The sequence below is a fragment of the Onthophagus taurus genome, chromosome 2 (assembly GCF_036711975.1).
Source record: "Onthophagus taurus isolate NC chromosome 2, IU_Otau_3.0, whole genome shotgun sequence".
Classification (NCBI taxonomy): domain Eukaryota; kingdom Metazoa; phylum Arthropoda; class Insecta; order Coleoptera; family Scarabaeidae; genus Onthophagus; species Onthophagus taurus.
In genome coordinates this window covers 6,833,907-6,854,383 of record NC_091967.1, presented here as the reverse complement: position 1 = coordinate 6,854,383, position 20,477 = coordinate 6,833,907, and the positions used below count along the sequence as shown (strand labels likewise).

General features: G+C 35.7%; 1 protein-coding gene across 3 annotated transcripts in view; it reads right to left on the bottom strand.

Annotated features, from left to right (window-relative positions):
* Positions 1-10,044: 10,044 nt before the first annotated feature.
* The window catches only part of LOC111427542 (alpha2-adrenergic-like octopamine receptor), a 55,752-nt gene continuing 45,319 nt past the window's right edge, over positions 10,045-20,477 (bottom strand). The window contains exons 2-4 of one of the 3 annotated variants that reach the window (XM_023062737.2): positions 13,136-13,528; positions 12,247-12,387; positions 10,045-12,174 (exon numbers count right to left, since the gene is read on the bottom strand). In XM_023062737.2, coding sequence (XP_022918505.1) covers positions 11,785-12,174; positions 12,247-12,387; positions 13,136-13,528 — 924 coding nt within the window. In that variant the 3' untranslated portion in view covers positions 10,045-11,784. Of the gene's footprint in view, positions 12,388-13,135; positions 13,529-20,477 lie in introns of all 3 variants that reach the window. The other 2 variants (XM_071194001.1, XM_023062736.2) reach the window with 2 other exon arrangements.

Below are 20,477 nucleotides of genomic sequence, written 5' to 3'. Positions count from 1 at the left end.
TGTTGAAATTTGCGAATATAGTTTTACAAATTGTTTGTAGAGATTTTATCATTAATTGCTGGATATTTAAATAGTTTAAGAAATCCTCAAGCTTTTGTTTTCAATTTTTCTGTACTTGTCTAATAGAGTGGTCATCTTGCTCACATACAAGAAATATGAGAATACAAGATTTGACCACCACTACGGTGGAATTACCTTTATTAGGAGGTTAATGGACTATTTCAGTATTCTCTCCTTCATCTTTTTCAATGTTTGGAAATTGCAATATTTTCTGATTTATACTTTTGGGTTCTTCTAAAAATCGTCTTTCTGCTAAATTCTCCATGGCTACTTTATCCACTTTGGCTTAGTTCTTGGATGCTTGCTTGATATGGAACTTGGATTATGTGTTAGGAATACTAAGGAAATTTGTAGATTTTAAACATGATGTTGAGGGATATCCGGAATAACATTGACAAAATCTAAGAACGATGTTAAATGATATGTTGTAGGCGGATAGGGACGCTCTTTAAGTTATTAGGGATCAAGTTGAGGGATATTAAGAACGATGTTATTGGCTGGAATAGTATTGATGAGAGCTAAATATGATGTTGAGTGATTTTAGGAATGGTGCAAAGAGATTCCCGTGGCGATGATGAAAGTCAAGAAATATGTTAGGGATACGAAGGGTTTTTATTTAGGGTTTTTGATATGGAGAAGACATATTTTGTAAATTTCTATATTCCCTTTGGCCATACTTTGGTAATAGAACCACTATTACTAGACTTGACAAGAAACTTGTACTATCGAAATCGATATTATTCTTTCAAAAACATAACAGCTCCTTGTTGTACCCTGTAAAAGATGTTATAGATTTTGATAATTAACACTACACTAAGTTGCAGTTTGTGGTTTGAGTAACGTTTGTTTGGTTCAGTGGATCACTTGACATCGTTAAAGAAGTGGGAAAAGCATGAAATTAAAGAGAATACCTTCAAAGTATTAGAAATGTATCTACAAGATCGCAAGCAACGATTGTAATGGGATGGTGTATGGGACCTGTTCTGTTTCTTGTCTACATAAGTTACTTACCTTAAGATGTAGCTACTAATTCATATTTACATCACTTTCTAATAGGTGTAGTGACATCTAAACACTGAATCTTAAAAAAAACAAGACTCTTGGGCAGAATATGTTGCGCAATTAAAAGTAAAGCTTTTCATTCCTTGTTGTCCTTTAAAATTGAGCAAAAAAGCTCATCACCAAAAATTAAGTGATACCATATCATATATTAAACTTAACGACACTTTATAAAACTTACCGAAAAATACTTATCTTGTACGTGATGCTCTTCTTTCCATTGACTTAAGTTACCACTTTGTTATATCAACTCAAAAGGTTGAAGTCTTTTGAGTCTTCTCCCTAGCTGTAAATTGTCGAGGAGTTCAATAATGGTATGAGTTAAAATCCTTTTTCTGGTTATAATTACAAACAAGTAGTCATTTTCATTATTCCTTTTTATTTTTTCATCAAAAATAATTTTTTAATACAAGAAGATTAACATACATTATATTTATAATTTCTGTTTAAATACATTAACTACACGTGAATCATTTTTATTACCTCTATTATCGGGGTATCACATTTACGAATCTTTTACATAATACAGGTTTATAATAACTAGTTACTGATGATGATGTTATGAAAATAATTATGCATTTTTTCTTTGTGCACATTTTAGTCATTTTTTTAAATTGAAATAAAACGTGACCTTACGTAGCAGATAATCGTTGTTTTTCGACGCCAAACACATGTGACTCGATATTTTTTTATATATTTTTTATGTATCCGCCAGAAAAGAATATTATTGCTGTTTTGAATAAAATTAACATACAAATCCTCGTATGCACTTTTAAAAAAGGCATTTAAAGTTGAACGGATTAAATATGAACGTTAAAATAATTGACCTTGTAAAGAAAATATAAATATTAAGTTAATTATATAATAGATGGGTTGTCTATTTGGGGTAAAAAAATTAAAAGTGAACGAGCAGCTACCGTTAGAGAAGATATTTCCGTCCGACAATTCCAAAAGCAATTTTCCCGGTTTATGAGAGTACGCTTTGCGGCAACTTGATGAATCCCATTGAAAGTCGTTATTTAAAATGCGGGTCGCGAGAAATTGCTGCAACAGGTACGAGAGGGACGCTGTTAACGTTAGAAGAGGCCGCCCGTTGAAAGACGGTCAGGTAATCTATTTCGGCAAAATTTTCCTGAATAAAAATAAAACACAATTTTGGGAAATGCAAAAAGGGCAAGTTAGTGTCTAATATCGCATTGAAAGTGTTTGGAAACTGTGAAACTGTTCATTTGGAATTTAAAGCGAGACTAATTAACTTTAATAGACTTTTAGATTGTCTAGCCGGATTAAAAAGAGTGTCGTCTCTCTGAAAATTTGTTGTCGCATAAAAGCGCTTGAAAATGGTTATAAGGTAGTGTTAATTTTTTATTATGCCAAGTGAAATTTGGTACTAAAATCAACCGACACGTTGAACAAAGCGGATTAACTAAGAGGCTTAAAACTTATTGCAGCAGCGCCCGATGCATTCGCCCGACTAAAATTTCCTGCAAACTCTACCGAGCTTACGGGAATATACCGACAACTTGATTGAGATGTTTTAGTTTTACCATAGTTAATAACAATAAAAAATTAAAAGTCACTGCTTAATGTATTTTGCTATTCGTGGAAGCGCACTATTGATGGATTACCGGTATCGGTGAGTGGTTCTGCAAATAAGCATTATTTACGGCTGTAATTAAGGCAACGAAATGGGGTCACTAGAATGACGGATGTGCTATAGATTTTCAAATCGCAATATGAGTGCACAAACACGTTAAAAATAAAACTAAAAATTTAAATTGATTTAATGGGAGAATGGAATTTCGACTATAACGAAACTTCGTGCAAGAGTTTATCAAAGTGTGTTTTAATAATAGCTTCAAGACATGTTCCATATTTTCAAATTTCTTATAAATTACATTCCTTTCTAGCGTATGTCAATCGAGAAAAATGGAATTTACATGAAAACTTTGCTTATTAGCATAAAGACTTTATTAAGAAGAAATTAAAATCATTATTTCCTGGTAAACTATTAAAAAGTTTCTTTGTAGAAACTATTTATTAATTATTAGTCCCCGATAAACTACAGTGAATTTTACTTAAGATGCAATATATCAAGGCGTACCTACTTACTTTGTCCTCCATAAAATGCAACACGTCAAATAATTGGACATTACAATAAAAACTCAATTAATATGGGGTAGGCAGTGTCAGTTATAGCTCAATAAAAATTAAAGACGACTAAACCTGAATGTTTCTAGTTCTAGATCTAATGTTAATTGTAGTGATAGTGGTAGGTAGCCTAAGTTAGCATAAGATATCACTATATTGCATATTTTTATTGAACTAAAACTAGAACTAACTCTAGACCTAGAAAGTATCTAGTTCTAAACTACACTACACGTTTTGCACTAGCACTATCACTAGAACTAACACAAGACCTAGAACTAGAATCATTCGGGTTTAGCCGTCTTGAGAGACGTACGGCTAAACCCGAATGTTTCTAGCCGAGTGTTAGTTCTAGTATTACATTAGCATTATCACCAGAACTAACACAAGACCTAGAAGTAGAATCATTCGACCGTCTTGAGAGACGTGCGGAAATATATTAATTAATAATTTTCAATATCAACGTGATAATTATTTTTCATAATCTACTTATAACTTTTTCTCTCGACGACTTAAATTATGTTTTTTGCACTTACTATTTAATTGAAAATTTAATTAATAGATTTACTTTACTAATTAGACCTCTTTAACGATACCAGATGTTCTTATTAACAATGGTAATAAAAGTTGTCGTACAAACCTTGGCAAAACATTCTGAACGATTTAAATTACTTGTGCGTGACGTTGAGTCATCCGATTGAATGACTTTGCATATCAAAGCCAAAGATTTTCCATAAATTGTACCGTTAATTGCGTGTGTAAACATTAAGCGTAGCGTAGAAGATTGAAAAATAACTTTATTTTCCCTGGCGATTGTTATTTTAACTTTATTCCGGTTTACGTAATCCGGCATGTTAGCAGAAATCAGAAACTACAATTGTTTTACAAGAAAATCAAAACCGCAGAATAAATATCGCTTCGGGCTCTACAATAATATTCATTCATTAATGTTGTAATTATTATTGGAACGTCCTGAGTCACTAAAAAACAAGTTGATCTGTATTTTCCTTTAAAACTCATATACTCATTCCAATTTAATATCAATGTTCGTTTTGTTGTAAATTTCGTGTTGAAGTATAATCTGTTTTTAATAAGATACTTTAACGATATTCTACTACTCCTAAAATAATTTAATTGCGGAAATGACAAATATCTTTATAAATTTCAAAACCCGAGGTGATGACGTCAATTGGTGGCGTTTCAATAATGAGCTACACGCCATCAGGTGCAATAAATATACACTCGAGACGGTAAATTTTGAATAATTAATTAAAACGGAGCATATAAAAAACGTAAAAACAAAAAAAAAAAAGATAAATAAATAATAGAGAAGCTCTCACAAACCTCAGCGGGATGCTAATTTGACGATCCTGTTAGAGTATGCAAATTTTCGTTGGCGAGTTTGTCTTCGGGGAACGAAAACTACCGTGAATTTTTTAGATGATAATGTAAAAAAGCGAAATTTTAATCGAAATGAACTTTTTTGATAATTTTTTGAAAAGAGATAAATTTTTTTTCCATTAAAATCCAATAAGGAAGCCGTCTTCGTGACTTTAATTACAAATACTTACAGAACAAAAACCAGTTGCGCTTAAGAATACATATATGTGAAGATGAAATACCGGCCTTGAAGGAAGGTCGTTTGTAAGATGGAAGGATAACCGAACGAGAGAAGACGTTTGATGACGACTGCGGGTATGTTAAACGTATGGAAATGTAGTCTACTATTTCACATAGCATAGCTATTTAAAAGGTTTATGTCACCGTCTCTTGGAATTGATTACAAAAATTATGAGAACCAATTTTTTTTTTTACGAACTTCGCAGAGTATTTTTGGAATGTTTAATACAAAATTGTAGATAAAAAATCTTTCAATGGATTTTAAAATAACTCCAGCTACTGAAGCTAACGGATTCTATAAGGTTGTTGTTTTGACACAGTCATTCTGGGTGTCATTGTCCCATAACGTTAGGTTTGTGTACGAAATGCCTAATATCGATATTATAAAAAATCCTCTGATGGTGCTCCAACAAGAAGCCATGTAATGTGGAGAAACAAGAAAGGTAGAGCAATAATCTATGGCAGCAAACATCTTATACTATCAACGCTTATGAAACCACCGCGTTATTAGTTGTAGTTATAGTTGTAATATACTTAAAGTACATGATATCTCAAATACTAGAGCATCTGCAACAACTCCTAACACCAATGAAGACTCTCAACCGGCATTGAGGCGTTTTGAAGATGTTTGTTTCTGCAATTGCTTTCCTTATCTGAACAGATGAGGAAAGCTCTTAGGCTTTATTATGGGTTTCAAAGAAATTGTATCAATTTTCCGCATGGATACTCAAGGCCGTTTTCTTACGCATAGATTTCAGTGAAGTTGTTGGACCATAACTTATTGGGTTAGAGTCTCCTAAGTCACATCAAGGTAAACTATGGTGCTAACCTTCTTGGACGAAGTTGTCAACCCAACCCAACCCATCCCAGAATCATCATGGCGTCGAAGACAACGTAAATTAAGTTATTTCATGTGGGTTCACAGTGGGTAATTTCTTCTCTTCATAATCAAAAATTCATAATCATCTTCTATCCTTAAATCCAAAATAATTAATTCTTGTACCAGAGCGAAACTTTTCACCATAAATAGATTCATTTTGTGAACATGTCATGTTTTATGAAAGAAGACTTACTTTCTTATGGTTTTAGTTGCACCAAACTGAATAATTATTTCAAAACATTTTTTTCACAATATTGAGATCAATGATATTGGGAATAGATTTAATTCTGTAAATCATGGGGATTCGCCTAATCCTGTGACGAACGAATCCGGTCGCATTAGGATTCAGTCAACAGTGGCCGGAAAACACAAACACATCCGTTTCAATAGATCGCACACACGCATCCCATAATACCACATAATGCGATGCCTATAGGCAGCCGAATTGACATCTATGCCTATGTTCGTTCGCCTTTTCATTCACCAACAATGACGACGCCCGTACCGCAACGCCACCACACAATATTTTTCTTTTAATATTACGTTAGCTTTCGTGGTGGTGTTTATGGAAATTAATAGAGAGATAGAGGCAACTACAGTCGGAATATCTAAACGCAAATTTACATCGGAAATGGGCCACTATTATATATGAAACATCCACTAAGTTCTATCATCGCAAATGTAAATTTGATTATTTTATAATAAAAATAATACTGGTAATTGTTATAGTATTAATAATAGTAATCAATACTTGAATTATTGCTAATGCTATTATTACGCCAATTAATTCGAAATATATTTGATCAATCTAGTAATAAGCTACGCACGCAATATTAGCATCTATAACGCCGTATATGTCATTAATTAAATTACTTGGTTTAATACATAAGAAACCTTAATAAATAAAATTGTAATCACAAGTCTTAATTAGAAGATTTTCAAAACTTTTATCTCTTCCTGTTTCCTACAGGTTAATTTTCCAAAATCGCTGAATTTACAGTTTACAATCCGCGAGTTTACGGCAATTTTTAAGGACGTTATTCCAACAAAATGCGACCAGCGCACCATTTACCAGCTGATAATGGCCCGCGAACTAATAAATACCACGTTAAAACGAGTGGAGTAGGCAGAGGCGCACTAAGCAGAACCCCAACTAGCACCACCACGAAGGGCTGTATCGATTGCTAAGCTATTTAAAATTTAAATACTCACCCCTTCACCACCATCCCATTATATAACCTCCTAGTGTCAAATTAAGTTAACAAACTGTTAATTGTAATTACGTTAAAAGAATTGAACGGTATGATAATATTATTTGAAAGCAACAGTGTTAATTAAATGAAGATTTTAATTCTTTTAGATGACTTTTTGAGCGAGTTTTAATCAGTAATAAATTTAGTACGTCCCATTTCCTTACAATATTGCCATAACAACGGTCGTTTATCCGCTCGACCCATGACCGGATATAAAAATTTAACGTGAATTTTGAAATGGATGGCGTTAGGAATGAAGATTGCGGAACGAAGTTAACATGGGGCGATAAATAGAACCGGCGGTGAAGGCAGTTTTAAACATTTTACGAAAACTAGTTTTCGTAGGTCGATTAAATATTTACGGTAGTCGATTTTCAAGCGCCACCTCCTATGAATAACTTAACGGGTGCATTCAACAACTTGTCATTTTGTTCCGTACCGTGACAAACGTTAACGTTATTAATAAGTTATGATTTCTGTTTCATCGTGCGTAGATTTGATCATGAGAACAATTCAAGTCATTGTTTATTTATGTTATAATTCTGAGTTCCGAGTTTGTCTTTTGTGGATGTATTGTAAGAGTTTTCGCTGTATAGTTAAGTTGGACTTATTTCTTAGTAAAGATTTAGAACGCAAGAAAGTTTTGTTGGGGTTTCATTACCGAAGTTGGTGGGAAATGGTTATAAAAACTGTGTTGGGTTATTAATGAGTTACTTGATTATATCAGAAAAGATTAATACAGCAACCCGAAAAGTTTTAGGAAGATATACTGCGTTTAAATTTTGGAATTAGGTTTAAAATAAGTAAAAAGTGTTTGGTTTTTGTGCAAGATACGGGAGCTTGTAAAGGGCATTCCAGGTTTATCAATAAGCCACTGTGTTAAGGTCCCCAACATCCCCTTTACTGAATTACACATAAATTACGAGCTCTGAAGGTTTTTTGGTTACGCGGGTGGGAGATTAAACGCATTAGGGTAATTTTTGGAGCAGCCGAGTTCTCGGGTCGCCCGTCAACTTCGGGTAATCCCGGCGTTGGCCGACTTATTACGGGGGCGTCGTTGGGAGTAAGAAATATTCGCGACGCGGGACACTCTTAATCCCGCAGCGTCGGATCCTGCAATTTCTTGCGGGACCCTTAACTGTCAGATAAATTACTCCGCGTTCTTCACGACTGACACGACCAGAACTTTGACTGTCTTCCTTCACTCACGAAACCGGAAACGATAAGCCACTATAATTACCTACGTATTACAATTTCAAGTTTGCTGTATGTTCATAGTTTGAAGGTCGAAAATTGAATCCAATTCCGTTTGGGCCGGTCATAAATCGAGTCTCGGGATTGCATTGTTGTCTCGGCGAAATTGAGACTTCTCGGAAGGACAGGACTAGACCAGAATCAATTAATCTCCTATCAACGATTAGGAAGATAAATGCGTTACAATTACTGCGAATTAATTAATCTGGACCGTGGATGCTGTCGTCTCAGATAATGGCACGTTCGTACGCGAGATGGAGTTGTCACTCGCTGGTGACCGAGGTTCTACTTTCCATCAGTCAAGTTACTGGGATTACTTGGAATAGGATACGTTCATTTATAATTAACACAATAAGAAAAACTTGAGAGCAGCTGTTAAAATAATTAATTTCTAATTCAATACATTCCAGATCAAACTGACTAAAATGCGCTAAAACTTTTAAGTAGATACTTCAATGATACTTACTTTGAATTACTATATTAGTTTTAAATCTACGCGATAATACAATATTGAAAAAATATTGCAAGCAAAAAGCAGAGAAAAGCTATCGATCCTAGCTTTTTTGACCCGATTATTAATGCTATGTTTTAATATTTGAATATCATGACCTCAATACCTTTGATTCTTTTGGGAATGATTGCCACAGATCGACGACATGATCTTCTCTGAAACTAAAGCTGCCGCGAGTGCTACGAATTTCATATTTGAAACATTGATATGTTGGAGACAGATGGTGAATTGAAACCGTACCCGATTTGTATGGACATACTGAAATAATGATACAATTCAACGTCTAGCTAGGTCAACTTGAATGTTTTAACTTTCAATCATATTAAATTGAAGTGGAAGAATACAATTTTTTTATATAAACCTTTGTTCATGAAAGTTTAAACGAAAACCAATGGGATAAAATGTTTATTTTCATCATGTCAAAAAATCATGTCAACGACGGGATGAAGAAATAATAAATTAACTTGACAAAACTCTCATTTTATTCATTTTTTCGCTTCAACTAATTAAAAAACTTTTATATAAATTAAGAAAACTTAATTAAAAATAGTCACACTTATAACCTTGACGTGATTTTAAATAATCTTGATGAAAGCATAAAAAAGTAATAATGTAAAAGTATCAACTCTATTTTTGTTATACCCGAAAAATGTGGAACACCTATTGTATTACACCCACCCCTTAATATATGAGTATGTAACTCTTTGTAATACAGTGAATTTCACTTAAAATGCAATATACAAAAATATATTTCCTTTGTTTACTTTGTCCCACATAAAATGCAACATGTTTGAATGTTTCTGGTTGTAAGTCTAATGTTAGTTTTAGTGACAGTGGTAGGTAGCGCATGTTAACATAAGATATCACTAAGTTCTATCTTTTTATTGAATTAAGTGAGTATACTAGACCCAGAACTAGAATCATTCGGGTTTAGCCGTCTTAAGAGACGTGCGGCTAAACCCGAATGTTTCTAGTTCTAGGTCTAATGCTAGTTCTAGTGACTGTCTTAGGTAGCGGTAGTTAGCATAAGATGTTGCATATTTATATTGCACTAGAACTAGAACTATCACTAGACCTAAAACCAGAAACATTAGGGTTTAGCCATGCGTCTCTTAAGACGGCCGAAAACTCAGGGTAATCATAATGACGCCTCAAAAATCATGATATGGTTTAAATTATCTTTTAGGTTGAATTAATTTTGGTGGAGGTGCCGGGCAAAGTCTATTCATAAATAGTTGAAAATCCATAAAAAACACAAATAGCTTTTCAATATTATCTTTATTTCGACTTAAACATATGTATATCTTAAAAGTTAATTAATAATTATAATCTTTGTATTTTTTTTGAATATACACGAAACGTATTCACAAGAGATCGAACGTACACACACAGACAAGTAGTGGTTGGCTCGCTAATTGTTGAGTTCACGGCGTTGGTGACAGCGCATCTCTGCTACCGTCTATAGTATTTTAATAAAATGTACAGTAATTTACAGTGCGAGCGACGGCGGGCGGGGCCGAACGGGGGCTACTTAAAGTTCCGTCCGGATGCCACGGGCTCGTGTAGCATCCGAACGGCAGCCGCGGGGCGGCGCCGGGCGTCGGGGCGTAAACTTCGAATAGCACCATTAACTCAGTATAATATGTATAGTGTTTAATATTTTTAGTTGTTTTGAATTTGGTTTCGTTGCAAATGGGGCGCCGCGTCGCGGGGGCGCGGCCCCTCCGCCCCTCCGCGTTTGGAAGACGTCCGCTGGAATCTGCGTACAAAAGGCGTGTATGCTGAAGACTCCAGAGGTTTTTGGTTGCGCTTAAATTGGTGTCTAGAAATTGATCCTATATCGATTATTAGTTTATTTTAATTAAAATTTATTTTTTATGTAGTAGTAGTTTCGTTCGTACAATTTTTATTATAATTTAATTTTACGATAATAGATTTGGATATTTACAATATTATTTGGTTTGTTAATATAATATCATATAATATATAGTAAGTGGTATATGTATCAACATCAAGGAGATAAAGATTTGTGTTTTTTATTTTTTCATTAAGGGTTAATTTTAAATTTGGATTTTATACAATATATTCATATAATATATAATATTTTAAAGGTAAAAGTATTTAAGTGTTACTATAATTTTCAGAAAAGCGTTTGTATTTATCACAGTGGTATCATTGCTCCATATTTCTTAGATGTCATATGGGCACACAGAGAGTACGATAAAGTGTTATTATAAGCTTGACCGTACTGTCGGTGCTCCACCTTGTATACAGGGTGGATGTGTTAAGTTAATTTTCCTTCAAATTTAAACACACCCTATTAAGTGTAAAGTAATAGTTTGATCGAGTTTTATCCCTCAATAAAAGTATATATGTATAAGAACAATATAAGTCGCTCACATAGTGATTATTATTAATTTCACAATAATTTAGTTTCATCTAAAATCTCCGAGTTTAATCTCGATAACAATAGAATTACAATTTAAGACGATTTTAAAATTGCGAAAGTATTTACAATATTTACAGGGGAAAGGTAACATTTAAACGTTAACCGAAAGTATACTACTAAGAAAATGTATTAAAAATGAAACCCTTTTTACCCCTTTTGGTTATAACGTTTCTTCTTACCTTGGGATATGTAGCACGCTTTTTGATTCGTTCTGCTTCTCTACGATTTATCACAGTACACTTTAATCTCTTTTGAGAAAACTCTAAACACTCTTCTACAAACTCGGAGATCATAAACGATTCAAATTTTCCTAAACTATCTAACATGTTTCACGATTTCTAAAACCTTTTAAAAACTTAGAAAATTGTCACTATCTATCATTGAGTCGGGAATAATCACTCACCCGGCTTCGACTCTGGACTATTTTGTTTGTTGTCGTAGAGATTGTCGATTTTATTTAGTGTCTGTACAAAGCACTTGGTGCACTGCGATACTGCGCGGTCCTAATCCTTCTGCTGACGCACTCGTAGCAGCACACGTACGCTAAACATCACTTGAACAATATCCTCCTAAACGCCCTTCTGAAATCCTTGTTGAATATGGTGTAGATGACAGGATTCAGAGCTGAGTTCATGTATCCCAACCAAAATGCTGTAGCAAACGCTACTCCCGGCATCGGATACGCCAATCGTAGAATGTACATAAAGAAGAACGGCAACCAACAGGCGATAAACGATCCCATAATTAATCCCAGAATCAGCGTGGCTCTCTTCTCCTTCTTCCGCGCTATCCTCTTCTTCTCCCGTTCTGGATCTCTTGGTTTTTGAATCCTAGGGACGACTTGTTCGACGATCGGTTCGTTGCTGCCGGCGATGTTCCCTTGAGTGTCCCGCCGGGCCTTGGCACCCTTCTTGCCAAAGATCGGCTTGCAAAATCGGAGCTTGAGCGGTTTGACGTTAGTACACCTAGAGACGACCCCAGAATCGGAACTGCTGGGATCGAATTCGCTTACCATGTCCATGTCCACACCGACAGATGGTTGTCTCGCTCTCGCTATGGCAGCTGCTTGTTGTTGAAGCTCTCCGTTCACCGACAATGTCGATCCTCTAAATGCACATTGACCCAGCGGTCGCAGTTGTGGACCGGAAAAGACCTGAAAAAATTACATTTTATAAGCTCAACATAAAATATTTTAGTAAATACCCCTAAAAAGTCTTAAAGCATCATAAAAATCTTAAATTACATCTAAGTTTATATAAAGAAATACATAGTTTAAGAAGATCCAACAATTCAGTGATTAGCCGGAGGAATTGATTAGTAACCGTATATGCACCATCCCGATTAAGCTTTAAAGATGATATACGGAAAGAATTTATATTCCCGACAAAACTCGAAACGTAATCAATCAAAAAAATGAAATAATTTTTGTTTTGCTATTTCGATCGTCGATATATTACCTCTGTTTGAGTTGTTGATTTATAACTGTTATCCATCGTGATGACATGGCAGGGGTATTTATCAGGATAATCAAGACGTCCTATATCCGGATTCTATAGTGTTAAAACGGCAGCTTCGATATGGCGCTATAAATTTGAGTTTCGGTACATTCATTTCTGCTCCCGTTTCGGTGAAGTCCGCACAAAGACCTTTTAGCTTCTCCAACCCTTTATTGCCAGGGGATCGATAGGTCCGTCCCTTAAAGGGATGGTCGTAAAGTTAATAGGACCCCGGCTGCCAGGCTCTTCGGAAATTTTTATTGGGAAACTTTGCAGTTATTATGTTCGCTTTTATGACGGTCTTAACTGAATTACGTTTGGAGCGAATCCGTTCTTACGTATTTGACAGTGAAGAATTTAGAATAGAATGAGAAAGAAAAAGATTAAACTGATAAGAGTGCTTACCTTTAACGTGTCTTTGCCTTCTTGAGGATCTGAAAGAACCTCACCAGCATCACTTGTCGAGATGTCCGAGGCTAAATCACACGTGACTGTTGGAATGGGCATTGGTCTTGGGTGAGATTCTATGGTGGCTATTTGTCTCTGGCTATCCCTCGGCGAAGTGTTGCTGTTCTTGTCAACGGTTTCCTCCAACGAGTCGTTTTTACCGCCGTTTTTAGCGGCTGTAAAACTTGTTTGGGCATCTTGAGCTGATCTTCTGGGAGGTTTTCTTATTCCCCTTCTGGCTCTGGCTTTAGCTGCGTAATATATCCTGATGTAGACAAATACCATAATACAAGACGGAATGTAGAACGAACCCAGGGCGGAGTACAGCACGTAACCCAACTCTTCGCTTAACTGAAATAAAGAGAAGAACGTCAAAACTTCGGATCCTCTCATCTCGGGGGGGCTCAAGTGTTTAGAATGGATGAATACGCCTTTTCACAAGAATAATTAAAGCCCCGGTGACCCAGGATTTTATTTACCGACCCTCCGGGTCCGCCGGGAGTGGCGCAAACGGGAAACAGGATATTGGGAATTCCCTGGCATCACCCTATCGGCTCCATGTTTTCGCAGTTTTTGGGGACTGGCGATAAAATAGGTTATAAACGGCTCCGCCCACGAACTACCAATACACCGGGGGCAGCAGGCGAGCGGCTAAACGGGGGGTTTTATCGCAGCTGGTCCATTATTCGGATACAATGTGCTGCAACAGGACGGCAATATTTCATACAATAGGTTTTTGTATCGTGCACAGTGGAAAAAGTTGAATAACAATATGAAGAATTAACATTGAACGACATACTCGTAGTTTTTAAAAACCAAACGTACTATGTGACGAATCAGCTAGTTTGATATTGTAATTCATTTAATATTTGTTTGTCGAAGTTACGAGATTTTATTTTGTTTTTACGATATCTGTGTTATTTTTACGATGGTCAATATCATTTTTACTATATTTTTTGTGTTTACTAACAGTTTAATATAAACTTGAAATTTTTTTTCCCATACAACTAATTCCATTAAATTTATAATTCAAATTATTTCTAGTGGATGTTAATAAATTAATTATACGACGTAAAATTTTTAAGAAACACTAATATTTTCATTCGAAATGGAAAAGTCAACACCAGCACCAAAATCGGTAGCATTAACCATAAAATAAACGGTTCGCTACGTGGTTTCATCCCTGGTAACGGCTCGTTAACCATAACTCTTGAAGGCTGCAGGTCCGCGAGTGCACTCGGAGTGCTTTTAAGGGTCCGTACACGATCGTCCTCCAGAAACCGAGTGTCCATTAAATAGGGATAACGGGAAAACCGACCTGTATTCCTTAGTGGTATCGTATCGATTGAGTGAGTTACTCTAAGTTGATTTTAAGTAAGAAGAACTGACGGAGTTTAATTAAAAAGTTATTGGAAATTAACAATTTTTGTGTTTTTATCCCTATAATGTAATGTGAAAATCAGAAATAGTTTTAGTGAGTATATTTGACATAAAAGCTTTGTTACATTATTAATTTTGAATTTCAAGATTTACCAAGATTCGCGTCTTAATTATTCCAAGTTATTTCCGTAAACATATTTGACAGAGCCAATTAAATGTTCCGGTTCTTATTAGGTCGAGAACTCGTCACCTATAAACCGATAACTAAACTCCGTCTCCGAATGCCAGAAACATATTTCAGCACTCCTAATTATTACGGTAGTTCTGAAATCGAGCTGCATTTGCACAAGTTGCACTCACATTAAGGATGAAATTAATTAAACATTCCTAATTAAATTTTGGAGAAGACCTTTGCCGAACGAACACAAGACTTATTGTACTGAACTGTACACATAGCAAAGCGTGTACACGTAACTAACAAGAACGGTCTCGACCTGCAAAGGTATTGTTTGCGTTTGCTTTAGGTTGCTCTAACTCACCGGGAGCGTGTTTTATTAAAAAGACTGATGAAATTGGATTTTATCTCCTTCGAGATACGAAAATTGTTATTTTGACGTACCAGGTGAATAAGTATGAGAAAGAAAGGAGACGTTTTTGTGCTATTTTTCTTGGACGCGTATAGGTTACCTGTGAGAGGTGCATAGAGAAGGAAATGAATGGCTTTTACGAGCCCCTTAAAGTGGTGTAATATACATCGACGTTTGCGCCAGCTGCAGCATGCTGCCTTACAGACCTAGACCAACTCGCCAAACCGATAATTTGCATTTTGCATGAAGCTGCACGTCCCCGTCGTCTCCTTAACGGACAGCGTATCGTTTGATGTACATCCCTTGTACCAGAATACATGATGAGGTCATATGCAAACCGACAGTTGTATTTTCGACGGCAACATAATAAAATTATTGTGTTAGAATTTAAGTTTTATATTCCAAACTTACATAAATCGCGTTTTACGACGCAGCCATTTAATCGTATATTTCGTGGAGCAAAATAGGACGAGACGAACTCTTCTTCTTAACGTTTCACCCTCGGTACGCCATTACAAAATTTACGGTCGGTTTATTAACCGGCAAGTTTCGACCGCCGATTGTACGGACGCCGCTGGACTTTGCAGGATCGGGTTCAAGGCCCGTTCCTGATTTATAGCGTCGACGGCGTTTTATTAACGGCCCGGACCTGAAGCCGTAACTATTCACGATCAAGGTGAAGTTGTCAACGGACAGTTCTCTCCCGAATCGGCCATGATAATTTATGGTCGACTTGGAAAAGATTTTCTGCGAACTAAAAGAACGATTTACTACCTTTCCAAGTTTCTAAGTAGAGAAGGCTAAATGAAAAGAAAATTTCTTGATATGGAAATGATGAAATGAGAAAAGGTTCAAGATAGCGTGTAGTGACATTTTACAGAAAGAAATAAAATTGTGACTAGAATGGAATATTTATTCAAGGTGGATCACAAAGTTAAAGTCTTTTTTTGCTGTCACGTAGTCACTCGCAAGTACATGACATCTACGTGTTTGGATGAACTCCACAAAAATACGCAGTAAGCATGTAAAATCCTTTTTTTGAATTTTGTGCATTGTATTAAATTAAATATTTTTGAAGATTTATCTCGATCGTTGACATAACTGAACATGTTTCGTCAAAATCAATAATTTATTTCTCATGTATACATCATACACAATACTGGAGGTGTTCGAAGCTTTGCAGACGCCAGATTCGATTGCTATGCATAAGGAAGCGGCGGAGTTCGAGTTGTCGGACGAAATTCAAGCGTTTATCTCAATCAATCCTGAAGCGGCGTTATGTTACTATCGGAAAAGCGTAAATCTCGTAGCGCGGAGGCGTAAAACTGTGTCTCTCAAATCGATATTATGCATACACAATGCACACGTTTCACAGAAACTGTCAAACGTGTTTATGTTTTGTTTATGCGTATCTTTGTTGACCTCAACCTTCAACATTATTTTATCTCAACAAATTTAGGCAACATTTCCAATTTATTCGAATTGAGTTTATCTACATGTGACAGCTACATATTGTGTAACGCTTGTTATATATAAAGGATCAAAGATAACATGGTAATGTCATTGTTTAATATACAGGGCGTTACCAACTACTACACTGTACATAACCGTTTGATGTGCATATCGCGTGTTTATTTACACAAAGGACTTGGTGTTGTAATTAACGCAAAAATTAACTTTCGAACAAAGTGCTTCATAAAGTATTGATCTGCTCTTAAAATATTCTTTCTGCAAAAGCGATTCTACCCACTCCACCCCCTGCAGACGTCACGCTTCGTTCAATTTTTTTTAAATCGACCATATCTCTCCAGGGAAGTGTATCTCCCTCAAAGACTACGGCTCATAAAAAAGATAATTTCGATTTTATTACGCTAACGGGGATCCTATAAACAGGGGCCGTCTTTTACCGACTTGCCGGTAAAATATTACCTCCACATAATATGTCGGCGGTATACAAAAGTTATTCGCGCCAGGGGTCGTTCCAATTCGGGAAATGGTGACGGGAGAATCTTCTAGCCCGGGGGAAAGGCGATTCCAATCTTGCCGCGATTGAATTCGAGGGAGGCAAGACGGAGAATGGTTAGGAAAGACAAGAGAAAGGACGGAGGGATGTTGATATTAGGTGTGTAATATCCACTTTCTGGAAGGGAAGAAGCTTACGAGACTGACCAAATCCTGTTGGGAAATCCAAGCTTAAATGTCCAACTGCTAACACAAACTTATACAGGGTGAATCATACAGAATGAAATATTTTTAATTGAACATGTTATAATCATAACCATTTTATATTTATAAAAAATTATTCAAAACAAGAAATTAAGGTCATTCATAAATTTATAAATTGAAATTTAAACATTCATATCTTAAGAACGAACTGAGGTATAATCACGAAATAAGAGTCTCTTAAATCACATTTAATAAAGATTTAATGTACCATAAATAATTTCTTACTTTCCATAAACATCGTTGTTATGATTTTTTAATCCAATCTTGCATGATTGATTGTAGTAGATTTTAAACACATAACTTTAAAACATTGTATTTCCAGAACGAATTAAGATATAATAATGAAATAAAGAAGATTTTGAAGCAATGATTTAACCTGCCATAAGTAATTTTTTATTTTTCATAAACTATAATTTTTAATAACTCAAAAAAATCGTATCACTACAGCGAATTGAGGTATGAAAATGAAACGATAAGCATTTTAAAGCAAATTCAATGAAGGCTAAAAGAGCCAAAAATAATTCCTGAAAAACGATTTTCATACCTTCATTTTAATAAGTGTTCTGTAAAAAAAAATAAACATTTTCCTTGCTTGAAATCATTATTCATCTCTCTTAGTTTTACTAATTCCTATAAAAAATTATCTGTCGTACTTTTAACGCCACTAATCTTTTATATCCCTCTAACTGCATTTTTCTACACTAATCCTATAAAACCGTGCCCTGGTTTAAACCTGTCTCAATTACTGAATGTTTCCTTTAGGGAAATATGCGCACGCATATAATTAATGTACAGGGATGGGTTGTTTCATTCTTAGCACAGCTTCACCGTAACTGGACGTCTGTTTGTACATACCTGGAAAATTCAAAGGAAGTCTACAGTGGCCGTGCTTACGGAGGTGATGCTCGAAATTAAATTCTCCCCCGGAGTGTGCTCCGGTTGATTTAAAAGTGAGCGCGAAGTGTTCCCTTGTCGGTCGTTGGCGGCAGTTCGCTACCTAACGGAGAAGAAATTAAATTCTACCACCGCTGCCGCCGGCGAGAAAGCCGTATTGAACAAGCGTAGGATGCCACACTGCCAGAGAATTTGCATGTAACTTTATTGCCCGTTTGTTTGTTAGCTTCGGGGAAGTACGCAACGATCTTTTCAAAGGAGTGAGAGTTGTAGAAATGACTGAAGGGTCGGTATTTTCAATATCGAATAAAAACAAGTGTTTTTTTCAGTTTATTTGAATTGTTAAAGCAATTTACTTTTTAATCAAAATATCTAAATAAAATCAAACTTCAAAAGAATAAATAAATCCCATTTCATGAAAAGATTGTTTTTATAGAAGGAAACAAATCCATCCATCACAGCTACCTACAACGACTAAAAAGCTCTTGTAAGGGTGACAGTAGGGGCAAAAGAACCGTCATGTCATAAGGACTCGGCCGTAGGATAACGTGAGTAACGAGCAAAGGTAAGTAGGGCGCGGTGCCGGTTTTCCTCTATTTTTCAAGTAACGTTTCGTTTTGGACGACACCATTAGTGAATTCCACGCTTTATCCTAAAGCAATAAAATTACTTCAAACGTTGTTTTCTAGCGACAAATTGCACTTTCAAAGGACATTCGCTTTTAAGAATACTGGGAACAAGTTCGAATTACCTTCGAATTGCCCCTTGAGTGTCTGATAAATCCGGTATTAATCGATTTTTCCGACATTTCAATCCCGTTTTACAAGGTAACATCAACGGTTTACTAAGACTGTTACACGACGTATGTCCACGTCGAAACCGGTCATCAATCAAGATTAGAAAGAAATGGTACTTTTCGATTATTTTGTCACTTAAAAACTGCTCCGTGCCAGTTTGAAAAGAAAAAACCGCAACGAATACTGTCGACGTATTCGAAACAGCAAACAAAGAGTCACGTACGGTACACTCTGCGTTATTATTCGACCAAAGTTGGCAGTGTCGAGTCTGCTTCGACCTCGGCTGTGTTCGTACACCAGCATATTTCACCCAAGCTTTAGGACAATTTTCCTTTGTACTCATCCGCTCCAAGACTTTACGATGGTCGTATATTTTCTATTGTTGGTTCAGCAACAGTCTCTTAACTTCTTTTTCCTAAAAATCTCTCTGGACTCGTTAATTATTGTTAGAAAGGTAGGATTCAATTAAAACTAGGAAACCTCCATTCCAAACCGCTGAAATATCCATTTGTGTAAATAGTTCCACATACCTCGACATTACTTGTACGAACTGTGTTAACCTGTGAGCAATAAAACGCAAGAAGCATTGTTCAGCGTTACATTAGAGTTGCTAAACCAGATTGTAACGGCGAAATTCCACACTAAATTCACGGTAGTGGTTGTTCGTGTTACTTCCTTGAGCAATGAAAATTGATGCAAAGTAAACATTTGAATAAATTAAACACCACAAATAATTTTCTATAAAAATTTGCAACTTTATTATTATGTCATGACTAACGACATTGTTAACACATAGTGAAAACTTTGAAATTGGAAAGATAAAAGCCAAAATTGAGAACGTTGGCAGCAACTAACAAATGTTGTGATTTAAAGCATTTCTAACATCGTATTCATTAAAATCATGAGGATATGTTGCGTATACGTAGTTGTCTTGATGGAGAAGAATGATACGTTTCAACAATTGAATCTGAACAGCAAGATACAAGCCATGTCTTCACATAATCGAAGACCAGAAACCCAATCCAAACTGACTCAACCCAACCCAACCTAATCCAACTCTCCAATCTCTTTCTTTTTAATAAAGGGTATTAGGAAATTTGCTAGACTCACAACCGTATTATGGATCTTAAGGCGCCAGATAGTGTTAGCTTCCCTTTTGGGATCGCTAACCGACTAAAATACTTCTCTTTTTTGGAATTCACTCATAGGGCTATATTTTGGAGTGACCTTTCGTTGCAGTCATTATCTTTTTCTTCCTCTTCATTCTCCAAGCTCTTCTTTCCTTTTCCCTCTCATCCTTCTTATTTCCACCTCATCGCGTCCTCATCTGTTCTTTATCTCCTTCTCATCGCTTCATATTTTGTCCTCTTCATCTGCTGTCTTCCTCATCTTATCATCTACTACTTGGAACAAGAA